Here is a 16219-nt window from a genome sequence, read left to right on the forward strand (position 1 = left end):
TATTCCTAAAATCCAGGAGAAAATAGAATATACCAAATTATACAATTGTTATGATTAACAACATCTTCAACAAGATGTTTGAAAATCTGCTACATGCTTTCAGTCTCGTTCATTATCACTAATACTCAACATGAATTTAGGAAGAAAAGATCAACAGTTACTAATCTAATACATTTTATAACTGAAATTCATGAGTCGTTTGGAAGAAGACTCTGAATGTGTTTATATATGTATTTTTCATTTCTGTTAGATTTTTTGAATTACAGGAATTTATCTCTCAAAATGTAGTATTCTGTATGACCTAACTTAATATAAATTTGACATAACTCCAGATCCCCCTGCCATCCGATTTTCAAATTCTGTAGTTAAGTAATAGTGTATGTATAGCATATAATTTTTTAAAGAAATTAAAGATCCTTTTTGAGAAAATGATTAGCCAGATTTAGATTACACCATTTTCAAAATGTTTCCCCCCAACATAGGCACGTAATATCACACATGGAAAAGCTCTTCAAGACTTTTCCAATGGCGACTGAATCACTTTTATAGTTGCCCTGATTGCTGAAATATTGCAATTGAAAATTGCACGATGGTGAAAAAATTGCTCGAAATTGCACATTTTACAATCCTCTAATTTCAGGAATGCAAAAGATATTGATCTGCAACTTTCCTACTTCAGGTGATCCTTTCATTATACCGAATTTCAAATGAATGAAGCCAACCTCCACGGTGGAGTGGTTAGCACAGTGTACTACGATGCCAGGGGTCCCAGGCAGTGGCACCGACTTGTCAAAATTATTGGGGGAGCTCTGATCACTGAAATGAATGACTCACTCCCTCCCTTTTTTAAAAATAAAAATTACGTCTTCGTATACCAGTTTTTAAGCAGCTATTATATTCCTCATGCAAATGAAATGTAACATGAAAAACGTGTGTCTGCTCATTTGTTTTTTAGATAACAATTAACATTTTTATTTAAAAGTAGGCTATGTATTTACATTAAGAGGCCAACATAACAGTTTTATGCCAACCTTGGTAGCTGAGCGTGTTGGGTTGTCGGCTCAACTCGCTTTGATCCGGAGGTCTCGGGTTCGAGTCCCGGCGAGGGCATGGATGTGTTTTAATGTCTGCAACAGACTTGTAAAGAAAGAACATGTGACTTGTGCAAAGAACCTTAGTGTTGACGTACCCATAAAAATAGCAAATATTTACAATATTTAATAGTTTTATTTAATTATTTACATAAATGCTAACACAAATCGCAGGCAAATAGTTTTATTATTTTGTTCTTGCTACAATATTTTACTTTTTAAATTTAATTTTGCAATAATAAATAAACACATAGCATGCCGTGCTTTAGCAATACAGAAGGTCGTTTCACGTCCATGGTAACAAAGTTAGAACCCACATCACCTTAAGAAAAACCGTGACGTCACGAGCGGCGGTTCTCCACGTGATACACCTGTCTTGCAACAATGGCCTTGCAGCGGAGTTTCCATTGGAGGAGACTGCGTTGAAGAACACATTGGTCCAAACGATCATATTCCTCCTGACAAGCTTTCCAAAGACCCTCAATTGTGCGGGGCCGTCTGCTTTCCAAGGCTCGTTTCAACAACGGAAACCCACAAAAATCCATGGAAGGGGCATCGGGGGATTTCACAGGGATGTCTGTAAAGGGGATTGCATGAATGCCCGTTTCACGTGCCATCCGATCCATGTATGCCTGCGTGGACTTTGCCGTATGACTGGAAGCCTTGTCCTGGTGGATGACGACACGAGATGTGTCGCTGCCATAGAGAGAATGAATATCATGTCTGTAAAGTGGCTCCAAAATATTCGTCTGGTAATAGGCTACATTTATTTTAGCCTTTTTTCCCACTCTGCGCGGTGGAAGTTTGCCTTTATGGCAGTAACCACCAACAACCATGAACCCGCGTGGAAAACTTTCAGCACATTCACGTACCCACTCAGATCGACCTCTTGCATCACGTGGACGATAGTAGATGGCCCTTTATTACCACATCCCGACAGACACACCCATGCTTCATCCAGGGACACCACATACTTCCAGCGGTCCCCTGCCAGATGGCGTTCGTAGAGCTTCCGACTGTTGGTCTTCCTCTCCTGGACATGTGAGGCACGCAAGTTATGAACTTGAGCCTTGTGCTTCCGCACAAGTTGTAAATCTTGGGCTATGATGCGATTCACAGTTGCAGGGAAACATTGCACTGCCTGTGCAATCACTCTTTGCCTTGCAGGGTTTTCACATCGCACCAAGGACCTCACTTTCCGCACAACATCGGAGGAACGCTTGGGCTTTCGATATGTCCGAGGCCCACTTTGACTGGTTCCAGCAACAGGTACGGTGCAAGCTTTATGGCGATTCAACACTGCATTGATGCCCTTCTTTGACACATGGAATGCTTTCATGTTTCACTGTTTAATTATCTGGCAATAACTATAACCAACGTCGGAAAAGGCACAGATGTACCCCTCCCAAAAGACTGGAATTTTTGGTGATATATAAACACTCACTCACACACCAACCATCGTCTTTGAAAGTCAATACACAGTACTTTCGTCCTACTGGCTCTGGCTGCTCAGTGCTGTAGCTACGTGCTGCTCTCTTGTGATCGAAATCGTTACCATCAACGTGAAACAACCTTCTGTAATGCCTTTGATCATAGCCGTTCCCGCTTTCGCAATACAGACTTTTCAAAAGCTTTCCTTGTGTACTTTACTGCAAGCCAGTGTTAAATAAACTCAAAGACTTTAGAATTATTTTCCCCTTATTCATTGGACTAGAGGAAGAGATTTTGAGGATAACTAAATATCATACATATCAATATTGCCTGAAAGTCAGGTTTACGACCTCAGATTGTTCAGAATTCACTAAACAATATACTGGTATAATTATCATATCACCTCGTTATTTTGAAACTCTTTTTAGTAAAAATGTTAACAATACTCATAATTATATACTTAGTATATAGTAATTAGTCATGTGTTTTGCTGTCTCCGTTCATAGCCCCCAAAGTTGATGGTCTAGAAAATTTAAAATGTGTATTTAAAGTTAAGTTCATGTTGCACAATTCAGAATAAACTTTACAAGAGAAGCAAAATAATACATTAGATCCTCTTAAGCAAAATTATTTGAGGGGCTCTGCCCCTACATATTTAACATTGGTGGGAGCTCGAGCCCCCCAAGCCCCATGGAGTCGGCGCCTATGGTCCCAGGTCCTGGGCATGGCCGTTCATTGTGAATGTCTTCATCAATCATCCTCCTCATAGCGGTTAGCCAAAAGTGGAAGAAAAGTGTTCCCACACACTGATACCAATAGCTCATATTCCACTGATTCAATGTAAAATTGCAGATGTTCCATGAAGAACATGAATAATTCATTCACCTCCTTAATTAATGTATAAAGCGATTGCAATGGATTTTGCCTTTGAAAAACCAACTGTGTATTTACCTCACAAAATGCACGAAAAGAGTATGTGGAAAAGAAGAAAGAGGCAACAGCACTACTAAAGGAGGAAAGAAGAAAGTAAATAGAAGAATGGGCCAAAGTGCTAGAAGAAGATGTAGATGGGAACAGGAAAGTACACACTGTTTTCAACAACAAACAAACTAACTAACTCTCTAGCCTTCTTAAACCTAAAGGTTCATTGCTGCAGCAACACAGGCCTTCCGTCTGTCCCTATCCTGAGCAAGATCTATGTACTCTTTTCCATCCCTACCAGTTTCATTTAGGTCCATCTCAGCATTATCCCTCCATCTTGCTCTTGGTCTTCCTACTTGTCTCTTACCATCAGGTTTCCCAACAAGAATCCTGTAAACTCTTCTTTTCTCCCATTCGTGCCACATGGCTTGCCCACCTGTCTTCTTGATTTAATCATTCTAATAATATCTGGACATGAATACAAATTATGCAGTTGTAAATTTTATAACCTTCTCCACTCACCTGTCTCCTCATCGCTTTTAGGCCCAAATATTTTTTCAACAACAAAACCATGATAAATTAATTGTATATTTTTATTCATAAAGTAATAACAAAATGACAGAATATTGCACTAAAGTACAGGATATTTATAAATATACTTAATTAGTAAATGTATCAGTAATATTGGCAAAACACTAATATGCCTATATGAAGCAAAACTCCTAGAGTACTAATTAACCTGTTCCATCTCTGACATATGATGGTATGGATATGAAGGGAAATTAGGGAGGCATTATCAAATAATTTTAAAATAGTAATGTACTGTGCAGTTGCGGCTATAAGGGGCTATTGGAGAACAGTTGTCCCCCCACTTTTTGCCCCGCACTGATGCTTACGCTGAGCCTTGTCTACCAAGAAAAAGTAAACTGTCTTTGCCCCTCCCACATTTTGGCACCCAATTGCCACCACTGGTACTGTGTATTGTGTACTCTGGAAACAAATTGAGAATTTTGGAAAACTCGTGGAAATCTCAGAGAAAATACATTTAGAGTTCATGTGGAATCTCGGAAATATGAAAAATCAAGTGAATCAAAATATGTGAGGTAAAAAAGTTGATTTCACATGTAATATATTGGAAGCTGCAAGTAGGAATGCACCACAAGCTTCTCATTTGTATCCAATAGAACTGGACTGTTAAATGGTTGGTTCCATAAAATTCTACAAATTCAGAGATTGTAGTTTTTTATACATTTTCCAGCATGTTGTCTAAGACATTATCTTGTGTGAATCTCTAATCTTGTATAGAATGATGAAAACAATCAGTTTTATTTATTTTCCTTTCCAGGAGAGTTGCTCATTGTTCACCTGCTTGTATCAGTCCTGGTGCCACAACCCAGTAGCAACAGTTGCTCTGTGCCTCTTAACACAGAATTATAGTCATGCATGTGATCTCATCAGAATTTTGTATCCTTTTATGTGTGCCATAAGTTTAAAAAACTGAAAACCAAAATATTATGTATCTGTTGTAGATGTACAACAATCATTCAACAAAAAGTTCAAGTGATGTGCAATTTTGTGCACGACTTTTATTTGCTTGATCTAACTGAATCGTCTAAAGGGATGTGAGGAATTAAGTTTATTTCATAGAATATTTTGAAAAATTATTGAATTGTAATATTCATGCATAAATTAAATTTTAACACTGTTAAGCCTTCTTTCCATGTTAATAAAACAATCAAATGCTGACCAAGGCAAAATTTATTGTAGAAAAAATTTACACTCAAACATAATGTTTCTGGCTGCAGTGGCTCAGTCGGTAACGTGTCTACCATGCTAAAGATCCCAGGTTTGATCCCTGGCCGGTTCAAATCCGGGAAATTGTCTAATGTTGGAAGCGACCCTGGTGCCCTCACCATCGAATGACATGGGTACCTGGGGGGTAAAGGCAGTCAGGGGCATGATGCTGATCATATCACCCCCACTCATGACCGGATCAAGAAAGTGTGGGGCATTACCCCCACACCCCCTATACGCCTTCATGGTGTGGTGCTAAGCACAGGGGAGCACTTTACCTTTTTTTTAATGTAACGTTTCCACCCTCTAACAGGGTCTTCCTCAGACAGAGATTCACAATAATTAATTGTGAATAAATTGTTGTTAATATTCGTCTGAGGAAGACCCTGGTAGAGGGTAGAAACATTACGTTTGACTAATTTTTTTCTACAATAAATTTTGCCTTGGTCACCATTTGATTGTTTTAAATTCAATTTTATGTAAATTTTGCCACTGACATATTGTTTGATAATCTGTGTAGTGGTTGTCAGTTGAACATTTATTTAATAAGTCAAGCTTACCCCTAAATTACATTATTTAATGCATGCCTAATTGTAGAATTTACAAAGGAGAGTCAAATGAAAGCCTTAATTTGTTTTCGTTTGTTGTCTAGTAGATTTCTGTATGTAGGGTTTGCACAAGTTTGCTGCATTTTAGTGCATACCTATTGCTCATCTACGTATGTTTTCAGTTGAGTTAGTGCCTGTACACCTCAAGAAGGATAAGTCTTTGGGGTCCACGTGGAGTCACTTATGAGCCACTGTGAAGGCTTTTCCACCCATCTGCCTGCAAACTGAGGTCATTGTCGAACTTTCTCCTCCATTAGTAAAACTTGTTGGTGTGGTAAGCATGCACAGAGATAATATTGAATTTTCATTTGCCGAGAAATGTCTGTAATTTTTAGGCTGACAGAGGGCAAGAAACTACTCCTCTTTACTGGTACAAGTGTGTAGTGTATAGCAGGTGCCATCTTCAAAAGAACAAAAAATGGTATTTTGAAGCTCACTTGATTAGTGTTGCAGCCTTGAGGTCGTTTTGTAAATAACAGTTGATAGCTCATGTAAATTTGAGCTGTATACAGTCTGCCCTACAATTTTTATTGTACTTTTAAGGTTTTCATTTGACTCTTGTAATAGTTTGTGGATGAATTACAAAATCAGACATGTCTCTAGCAACAAATTCATCAGCCTAGTGCACCAGAGACCTTTAATCAGGCACTTATCACTGTACTTGTGAGCAAAGATAAGCTGATATTTTTCCTTGACTTTTTTTGCCAGTGGAAACTTAGAAGTTACAGTTGAATTCCTTACTGAAATTGATAAACTAGTGCAGTTAATTGAATCACCAATTTTTACATGTAAGTTTTTGAAGTATTTATTACAACTGTCTATTCATAATTATAAGCACACTTTATAACCTTTATGCATACCATGGACTTTTAGATTATAAATAGTACTGAGACAATACCACTTTGAACAGATATTCCCACGATACTGATACTTGAAAATTGTAATATTAAAAGTTCTTCATTAAATTACATGTTATGTTGAAACAAAATTTAGTGTTTTACATGCAAGACTCGTACAATATAAAAAGCAACTTCGAATTTTCAATAACTTAATATTTTTTTAACAAGTGTTCTTGGATTACCAGGCAGGTTAAATCGGCATTTGTGTCCAATGTTTCCATCAGGAAATGAGAGCAATGTATGCGCTCAAAACGTTAGATGCTAATGCCAATGTAACCTGGCTAGTAACTTGAGACTACTTGTTCGAATCACATTGCCAGGAAACCTACAATTCTTACTTGTTCTTTTTTCTTACCCAAGTATCCAAGTATACCCAAGTAGATTCGTGGGTATCTCAGTTTTCTCCTGTTGAACAGAAAATGCTGTCAGAAATATTTGGAGGCATTCAGTAAGACACATGGTGGGTGTGTTTGCATCTTATTTTGGGGTTTTAACATGAGTGCAACACATTGCACATAAAATATAATGTTTCTAATACAAATTTATTTATGTTTCGGGGAATATAAGACATGGTAGAATATTTATATATTGAAGAGGAGTACTCTCATTTATCTGCGAAACTTGTAGGATATTCTATTAATTCGGTAGCCAGTGCCACCATCCTCTCATTGTTGACAAGTTCCCAAGATGAAGTTTGCAGTGGCCCCAAAATTAATAGATAGATAAGTGAGTACTTCTTTTCAGTATACACTAGACTCTCGCTAATCCGGCCATTCCTTGCACATATGGGTGCCAGATTTGCGGAAGTGCCGGATTATTGAGAGGGTCGGAAATTACGTACTACTATGTAGTTTAAACACATAGGGACGATACAGGCTGTACTTTACGTGTTTCCGTTTAGAAGCCATAGTATGTACTGAACTTTACTGTAAGAAAGTCACAATTTCAAATACTGTACGTATGTATAGCATTATTTTCCTGTAGTTTACGGTTATTACAAGCATAAGAAAACAGTTTTTCTTTGTGACGTTTCAGGAGAACACACACTCCTTTCATCAGACATTTATTTTCATGAATAAATAAATAAAATAAATGAAAATAAATGTCTGATGAAAGGAGCGTGTTTTCTCCTGAAACGTCACAAAGAAAAACTGTTTTCTTATGCTTGTAATAACCGTAAACTACAGGAAAATAATTCTATAATGCAAGCAATGCGTACATACAAGAAAAACTATGTATAGCATTGTTTAACAATTTTAAATAACAACATTGTTGAACATGATAATTCATTGTTGTGCACGTCATTTCTGCTTGAGTGACTACAGGCCGGATGTGGGCCAGACTACTGAGAGGGCAGACTATTGAGGGCCGGATTAGCGAGAGTCTAGTGTATTAACAACTTTGTTGTGAAAAATATATACAGCATGTTTCAAAATGATTGAACGATAAAAACATGTTCCATGATCAATACAACATAATCACGAATTGAATATCCCATCAAATACATTTGAATAAATCCTCCTTAATTTTTTTGTTTGGGAGAGGGGGGGAGGAATTATCCCAGTAGTTCTAAATCCTGCCACCAGGTGCCAGGCTGACCAGTTGTAAAATGGCTACCAGTGGCGAGGAGAAAGCATTTTGCGAGAGTAGGTTGGTCATGTGCATGCAACATCAGTTCCGTGCACGATTTCATAAAAACCCACCAGCAATGAACTCTTTTGCATTAGCGAGCAGTGCAAAGCATTGATGAGAACATGCTGAAAAGTGCCTGGATGGAGTTAAATTGCAATATTGATGAGTCCAGAGTAACAAAGGATGCTCGTATAGAGCATTTGTGAGTTAACTTCACGATAACCATTGGCATTTAAACATGGACAGTTACATTATATATGCGTAAAATTGTATCTTATTTTGACAATTTAGGAATAAATTTTAACAAGTTGAAATTGTTCAAATCATTTTGAAGCACGGTGCATACAGGGTGTTTCTCAAGTTTGTTTCCAACATGTAGGAGGTGATTCTACAAGTGAGAATAAACACAGAAGTTCATGTGACGAAATGCAGAAAAAGGCACCCATTTGGATTTATTTAAGTGGGAAAAAGTGGGAAAATTAAGTTTACAAGGAAATAGTGGCACAACAGCCAACCATATGACAGCGGCAAAAAGCATTCCACAAAGAAATGTGGCATGCTCTATTCAAAAAAGCACATGGCAGATGTGTGAAGTTGATGCGCAAGGGATTCCCCAAAGGAAGCGAATTGGTCTGTTGAAGTCATGGAGATGGGAAGGGTTTTGGCGAGATGTGTTATCCATGGAAAGTGATATGTGGAGACTGACAACCGAGAAGAAAGCGAATATCCGTAGTGGACATCACCATTACATAGAAAAGCAAAAATGGTGGTGGTGCTGTGCTTGGTTGCATATGTAATGATATGTTCACTGTGTGCAGAGTGGAGGCGCCGAGGGAACCACATCACAGACAATTTTCGAACTGTCTGCCATTAACTTCAACACAGAGATGACAATACCGAATCAAAGATTGTCTAGTGCTAGCAAACAACCCTGCGGTGTCTCAAGGTCTGTACACCGCTAGTGTCCCCCGCTTTTGAAGGTTTGGTCAGCTCCCATGTTTACAGCCCCGGCAGGGTCTCTGTGACGTCATCAGGATGAGACTTCGAGTGTCTGCTGTTTCCAACACTGTAAAGCATTCAATGCTCTTGTTTTTAAGAGAAAAACACATATTGAACAGCATCAGAACACAACTTACACAGAATACATGAATGTGATGGTGCATAGAAAAAATTAAAAGTAAGCAAAATCACAAATTTACCTACGGTTAGTGCTGGAAAGAATTGGAAATAAGAGCAGCACTGGATCCATTTTTTTTGCTTGATGGTATTTGTCCTTTTAATTTTTGGATCCTGCGGTTCAAATATAGAATTCAGAAAAAAATAATGTTCTTCCTTGACAAAACACGAAGTACTTTCTGTTGTTTTGTATTTACGATTTTTTTCGTTTTGTATTGAACCAAGGACGTATTTAGGGGGTGTCCAGACCTGCTGAAAGGCTTATCAAGTACTAGAATTAGATAATGAAAAATATATTCATTTAGCCTTTGTTGTATAATTTCCTTTGAACTTTTGGGAAGCCATGGATTATATTGGGATCATACAGCTTTGAAGGACATTACAAAGAAGATTTATGTACAGTACTACTCAATATGCATAAAACATACTCAGAAACTTACTTTAATTAGAGCAGGAAGGATGTTTTTAGGGGGTCCAGACCCCCAACCCGAAAGACTAATTAAGTACGAAAATTAAATAATGAAAATATACTTGTTTAGCCTTTGTTGTATAATATTCTCTGAACTTATTGGAAGACAATATTGGGATATTACGACTTTGAAGGACAGAAAGGACGTATTTAGGGGGTCCAGACCCCCCTTCCCACCCAAAAGACTTATTAAGTACGAAAATGAAGTAATGAAAATATTAGCATTTGTTGCATAATCGGTGATTATTAATTCCCTTTGAACTTTTTAGAAGGCAAGGATTATATTGGGATCATACGGCATTGAATTACATTACAAGAATTGCATTACTTTTCTCCAACTACATGAAACATCATATTTGTTATTCAATAAATATTCAATTCTTCATCTATTTGACATTAATTTAATTTCCTGGGCACTTATTTTTATGTAAATTATTCCGATCTTAACTACAGGTAAGCTACGTAATGAATATGTGCTGTTATATCTCTATTCTTATACAGTCTTTTTACCTATTCGTATAATAATAATATAATATTAATTTATGTATTGTAATTCGTATAAATTTGATTTAATATAATTATTTTAATTAAAACATTATTATTATTCCTGAGACACTTGGTCTGGACCCCCCCCCCCCTAAACATATTTCTAGATACGTGTCTGTATTGAACAGACGAATGATAAGAGTAATCAAGATCTCGATCTGACAGACACACTTACTCAGAACATTTTTCCTAGCAATCTTGCCTTCACACTAAGGATGGCCAAAAAATATCCAGATTCCGAAAAATGTAAAATCTCGATTTGGAAATTTTACTATCTGAATTTCGGGGATAGAGGTTTATATATATAACCACTTCCCATTTTCAGGTCAAATTCATTAACAAAGCTCTCAATGTGCTGTACTTTAAGTATCATCTTGCTCATTTCACCATCATATACTCCGTAAGTAAAAGTAAAGTGCTCCCATGTGCTTTACACAACACCACGAAGGTGTATAGGGGTGTGGAGTCACTATCTTGATCACGGCCAAAGATGGGGGTGATGTGATCAGCACCACGATCCTGTCCGCTTTTATCCCAGCGTTTCCTCCCGGTTCTCACCCACCGGGGATCGAAAGCGAGTCTCCAGAATGGTAGTCAGATCATATACTCCGTAAAAAAAAAAAAGTCCACATTTGACAATCCCAACTTCACACGTCTTGCAAGAACACTGTTATCATCACTAAGCTAGTGTAACTGGGATTATCATGTAGGAATGGTGCCTTTCTTCAGACTCTTCTTTGCTGTAATTCCTACTAATTCGGATTATAAATCACATTCGTAACACACTGGTATAAAAAGAAAAATAGAAACCTGAAATTTGTCTTTCAATAACATTTGTTCGGAACTTCTCATCGGACGGAAATATACGGTAAACAATATGCGAATTTTTCGTTTTCTTGATATATTCATGTGCATGCAGCACAGTGAAGCATTATTTATTGTCACCCAGACACTACAATATGAAACGCATAAAAAAAATACTGGAAATACTCAAAAACAAGCGCAAGGATAGAACAGAGAAACAAGTTTCCCTTGCTAAAACTAGCGGATACCAAACTTTCCCCAGTGATCTGTCATTACTATGATGTCACAGTTTTACAATCACCTCGGCTTGCTCTTAAGAGTTGTTATGAACAGACCTTCAAAAGCAGGCAGCAAACAAGTCAACAGACCTTGGTGGTGTCTGCTATTGTCGCTGCGGCAACATTAATGCGTGCAACAAGATCCTCGGCCTTTTCATCTCTCCCCATAGAAAGAAGTTCAGGGGTGATGTCTGGCGATCTTGCTGGCCACGGCACAGGACCACCCCTACCAATACACCGATTGTGGAATAAGCCTTTGATGAAGTGACGCACATTTTGGTCAAAATGTGGTGGTGCACCACCATGTTGGAACCTTAGTCCTTGCCTCAGTGCCAAGGGCACGTCCTCCAACAGTTCAGGCAAAACATCACGAAGAAATGCAGGATATGTTCCACCACACAGGCGAACTGGTAAAATGTACGACCCAATCAAATGGTCATGCACTATCCCACACCACACCAGCAAACCTGTGCTGATGGGATGCCATGAGAATTGTATGTGGATTTGCAAAATCCCAAACATGACTGTTTTTACTATTGAAGATGCCCGTTTTCGTGAACGTTGCTTCATCGGTCCACAACACCCTGTTTGCAAAATTCGGGATAGTTTCCATCTGATGCAAAAACAATTGGCCAAAGTCCTGAGGTAAAAGGTCTTGTACCTTTTGGAGTTTGAAAGGGTACATCCCCTCTTCAGATAGGACGTGCCACACATTCACATGGGAGGTGTTTTGGGCACTGGCTATAGCGTGCGTACTGGTGTCAGGACGATCTCTGACAGCATTTAACACCACTCCACAAACTGATTTGTGTGCACACTTTGTGGTCTTCCAATTTCTCAACGGGGTGGTAGCACTGATCCTGTTTCCCAAAGTCGAGTATGCACTCTTTGAAAGAAGGTGTGTGACGGCAGCTTCCTATTTGGTAAACAAATGCCATGCTGCATGCTATTCCTTCCTGTCTTGCCATAAATGAGATGCATGTATGCCAGCTCCTCTGCAGTGTATGCAGCCATCCCTATTGCTGGATATCTGCCGACCCGTAGACGACGAACACCAGTGCACTGTACACGATGGGCCATGCCTATCAATAACACCTAGCAGTGCTTATTGCGAGGTTTGCCCAATTTGCCAAGTTCACGTCCTTCCACTCATACGTATTCAACCGCAAATGTGTGATGGTAACCTGATGCGCTCTGATGCTGATATCGCAGTACGTGAAGTACGAATGGCAGCGACCGGTGCTTTCCTGCCGGAAGAAAACGACTGTGTTGGTACCCCTAGAGGGAAACGCCAAAGTCAAGGTCACACTTCAACCTTTCTGCATGTGGGTACGTACAAATATCGACAACACAACATCGCAACCAAAAACATCGCCTGGGTCACCCATGGTAATCATTCCATAAAACCCTTCCCTACCCCCAAGACTTCAACAGACCCATTCGCTTCCTTTGGGGAATTCCTTGCGCATCGACTTCACACATCTGCCATGTGCTTTTTTTTAATAGAGCATGCTGCATTTCTTTGTGGAACACCCTTCGCCACGGTCATATGGTTGGCTGTTGTGCCACCATTTCCTTGTAAACATAATTTTCACACTTTTTCCCACTTCAATAAATCCGAATGGGTGCAGTTTTCAGCATTTCGTCACATGAACAACTACGCATAGGAAACAAACTTTAAACACACCCTGTATATAATAGCATATTGGTTACATGCGTGTTACTCACTGTCTATAAACAAAAATACGTTAGAGTTTTGAATTCCGTCTACTTACGTAGTTTACATGTTTTATCGAGAGTTTTAAGGGTTTTTAACAAAGGTAGTTTTAATTCTGTATATGTCGAGCACTATGAAGTGTTTTTAACCCAAACCTTTCACCTAGTATCCTCGCATGACACTTCTCCAACGTGGCTTGATGTTCCGAGCCTAAAATACGACCACCTGAAGAAGGAAGCAGTAAAGCTTCCGAAACGTAGATGCAACAAATACATACTCACTTACGTAAGTAGACGGAATTCAATACTCTAACGAATTTTTGTCTGTATATAATAATAATAAAATTTTAATGATGTGCTTAATTTTTCAAATGGCTTATATTTATAGAGTATGAGGTTCTGAAAATGAATGTATAATGAAATTAAAGTTCCAACATGAAATGCTTTTACATCAAGGGTGAGTGACTGATGTATCTAGACCAAAGACAGACGGATGCAGAATAACTAAAGTGCTCATGTCGTAGTAGTTGATACCAAGTGTTCTAACTGGATCTACATTGTGTGATATAGTGGTTTTTGTTTTGTTCAGGAGTAACCACGTGCTATATGCATGTATGCCTGTGCATGTATGAACACATGCTCTGAGATGGTGTATGATAAACTATCTAAAACTCTTTTTCAGATCTTCGATTAGAACTACTTGAAGTGCCACACAACCAGCATTTAGTTCAGACGTTGTATGGGCTTCTTATGTTACTTCCTCAAACAGAAGCATTTCACACCCTAAGGCAACGACTAGATTGCATACCAAGTATTCATTTACAGTCTGACAACAGGTAAGGCTCACTCCTGTGCAGATAAAGTAGCACACCTAATAAAACCAACAAGTTAAAAAAACAGCCACTTTATCTGAATACAGGGATTTGTTCGGGATGTATCCAAACAAATTTCAAGGTGTACTGATCTCATGAAATGCCATGCTGCCACCACCGGTGGTGTTCTATAGGACCACGAACACTGTGGACATTGGAGTTTTCATTGGAGAATGGGCAGGGTAATCCTATCCCATCCCCCTTTGCATGCTTTCCAAAGACCAGGTGGGAGGGGGGATAGTTTCGTGGACATTAATTTTTCAGATCTTGTTTCAAGAGTTCGAATGCACAGAAATCCATACAACTGGCTGGCATCATGGCTTTTCACTGGAATGTCCTGAAATGAGATAACATGGATCCTTGTTTCCCATTCCATCTGATAAAAAGCGGAGGGATGTTCGGGTGGTATGCCTTGATGCCTTATCCACCTATTGAGTGTCCTCTCCATACAAACGCAGGATGTCTGCACGGAAGATAGGAGTCGTAATGGATGACTGAAACTAGGCAGCATTCACCTTCAGATTTCTGTCCACCGTACGTATCGGCAACTTCCGTGCATAACCGAATCTGCTGAGAACCATGAAGCCCCTTGGAAAAGTGTCCCGGCAGTAGCGTACAAAGTACCTCCTGTGCCATCGGTACAGGCAAGGTGAATAGTACATAATCGACTGAATGTGACCACTGCCAGTGAGGTAAATGCACGCTTCATCCATTCTGACCCCACCAGGTAGTTTTTTCTGAGATAGATAGATAGAGTTCGTAGAGTTTTCTGCAGTTGATCCTGCTTTCGGCAATGTGGTGCAGAAGGAGGTGGTACATGACGGGCCTTATGAATGCTCAGTAGCCTGAGACACTTATGGATTATCGTGTTCACAGTGGAAGGTGCCATGTGCATCTCCTGGCCATCTCTCATTTGGTCGGTGGATTTTCCTGGCATGCCATTCTCTGAATATCTCAGAACTCAACAGGCGATACTTTCACTGGTGTCCTATTTGCCTTTTGTGGGTGAATGTTTACCAATAGGCCCCTGTTGTGTGCACCAGGACACTATTTCTTTGACAGTGGTTTTCCCGATGGTCAAACCATTCTCCCGACATTGTTTTACTATTTTAATGTGCATGGAAAAACACCATAACATGCCCTTCCCAATAACAGTTCACTTTTGGCTCTCATTTGAAAGCTACGTGTACGGCACTTCGATACCTGCAACCTGCGATACACAACCGACAACAAGAGCTGCACCGTCACTCCAGCTCAATCCCACAGATAGCAGTGGCATTGCAAAGTCATTTGGATACATCCCGAACAACCTTCTGCATATATGCATTTAGTCATGTATGTGTACTGTTATTGGTAAAAAAGAATTCATTTATGCAAAATGGTGTATGGGCTAGGGATAGGATAGATTAATTAGTACTGTACTGATATAGGTATGCTGATATTTCTAGAAATAACCTGTAGTTGAATGGAAAATTCTTCCTGTTTATATAAATATAAATGACTTTCATAAAGTAAAATTTTCCCTTTTTTTTCAAGGCATTCATTTATAGCCTTTATTTGTATGTATGTACATAATTTTTATGTGTATTATAATTGAAGGGCTCAGGAGTGAAGTATGGTAACTGACATTTTGATCATATTGAGTTTATTAGGTAAAATGGTTATTAGAAGCTATACTGTAGATAAATTGTTCAATGAATCCATTGCAAATTGCATGACATGACAATTATACACAAAAATTGAAGAATGGCTACTTTTACTTGGGAACTCAATAATAACTAATATGTCACTTACCATGTTTTACACCGGAGCCCTTCAATTGTAGAAATTACTACGTTGCAATTTGTAATGCAGTAATTGCCATAATTGTATTTTTCCTTTATGAGGTACAGATATTTATTTATTTACTCAGAGTTTCAGATATAGTCTTATTTGGCCATTTTACACTGAAACAACATAAAGTAGAAACAAAAAATAACAAA

At 38.7% G+C, this 16219-nt stretch overlaps 1 protein-coding gene across 1 annotated transcript in view; it reads left to right on the forward strand.

Annotated features, from left to right (window-relative positions):
- The window catches only part of LOC146001751 (protein VAC14 homolog), a 97404-nt gene that overhangs the window by 66076 nt on the left and 15109 nt on the right, over positions 1-16219 (forward strand). The window contains exons 11-13 of the mRNA XM_083139461.1: positions 4789-4907; positions 6554-6633; positions 14048-14201. Of these exons, the coding sequence (XP_082995587.1) occupies positions 4789-4907; positions 6554-6633; positions 14048-14201 (353 nt within the window). The remainder of the gene's footprint in view (positions 1-4788; positions 4908-6553; positions 6634-14047; positions 14202-16219) is intronic.

The sequence above is a fragment of the Lepisma saccharinum genome, chromosome 17 (genome assembly GCF_977018435.1).
Source record: "Lepisma saccharinum chromosome 17, izLepSacc3.1, whole genome shotgun sequence".
NCBI classification, from domain to species: domain Eukaryota; kingdom Metazoa; phylum Arthropoda; class Insecta; order Zygentoma; family Lepismatidae; genus Lepisma; species Lepisma saccharinum.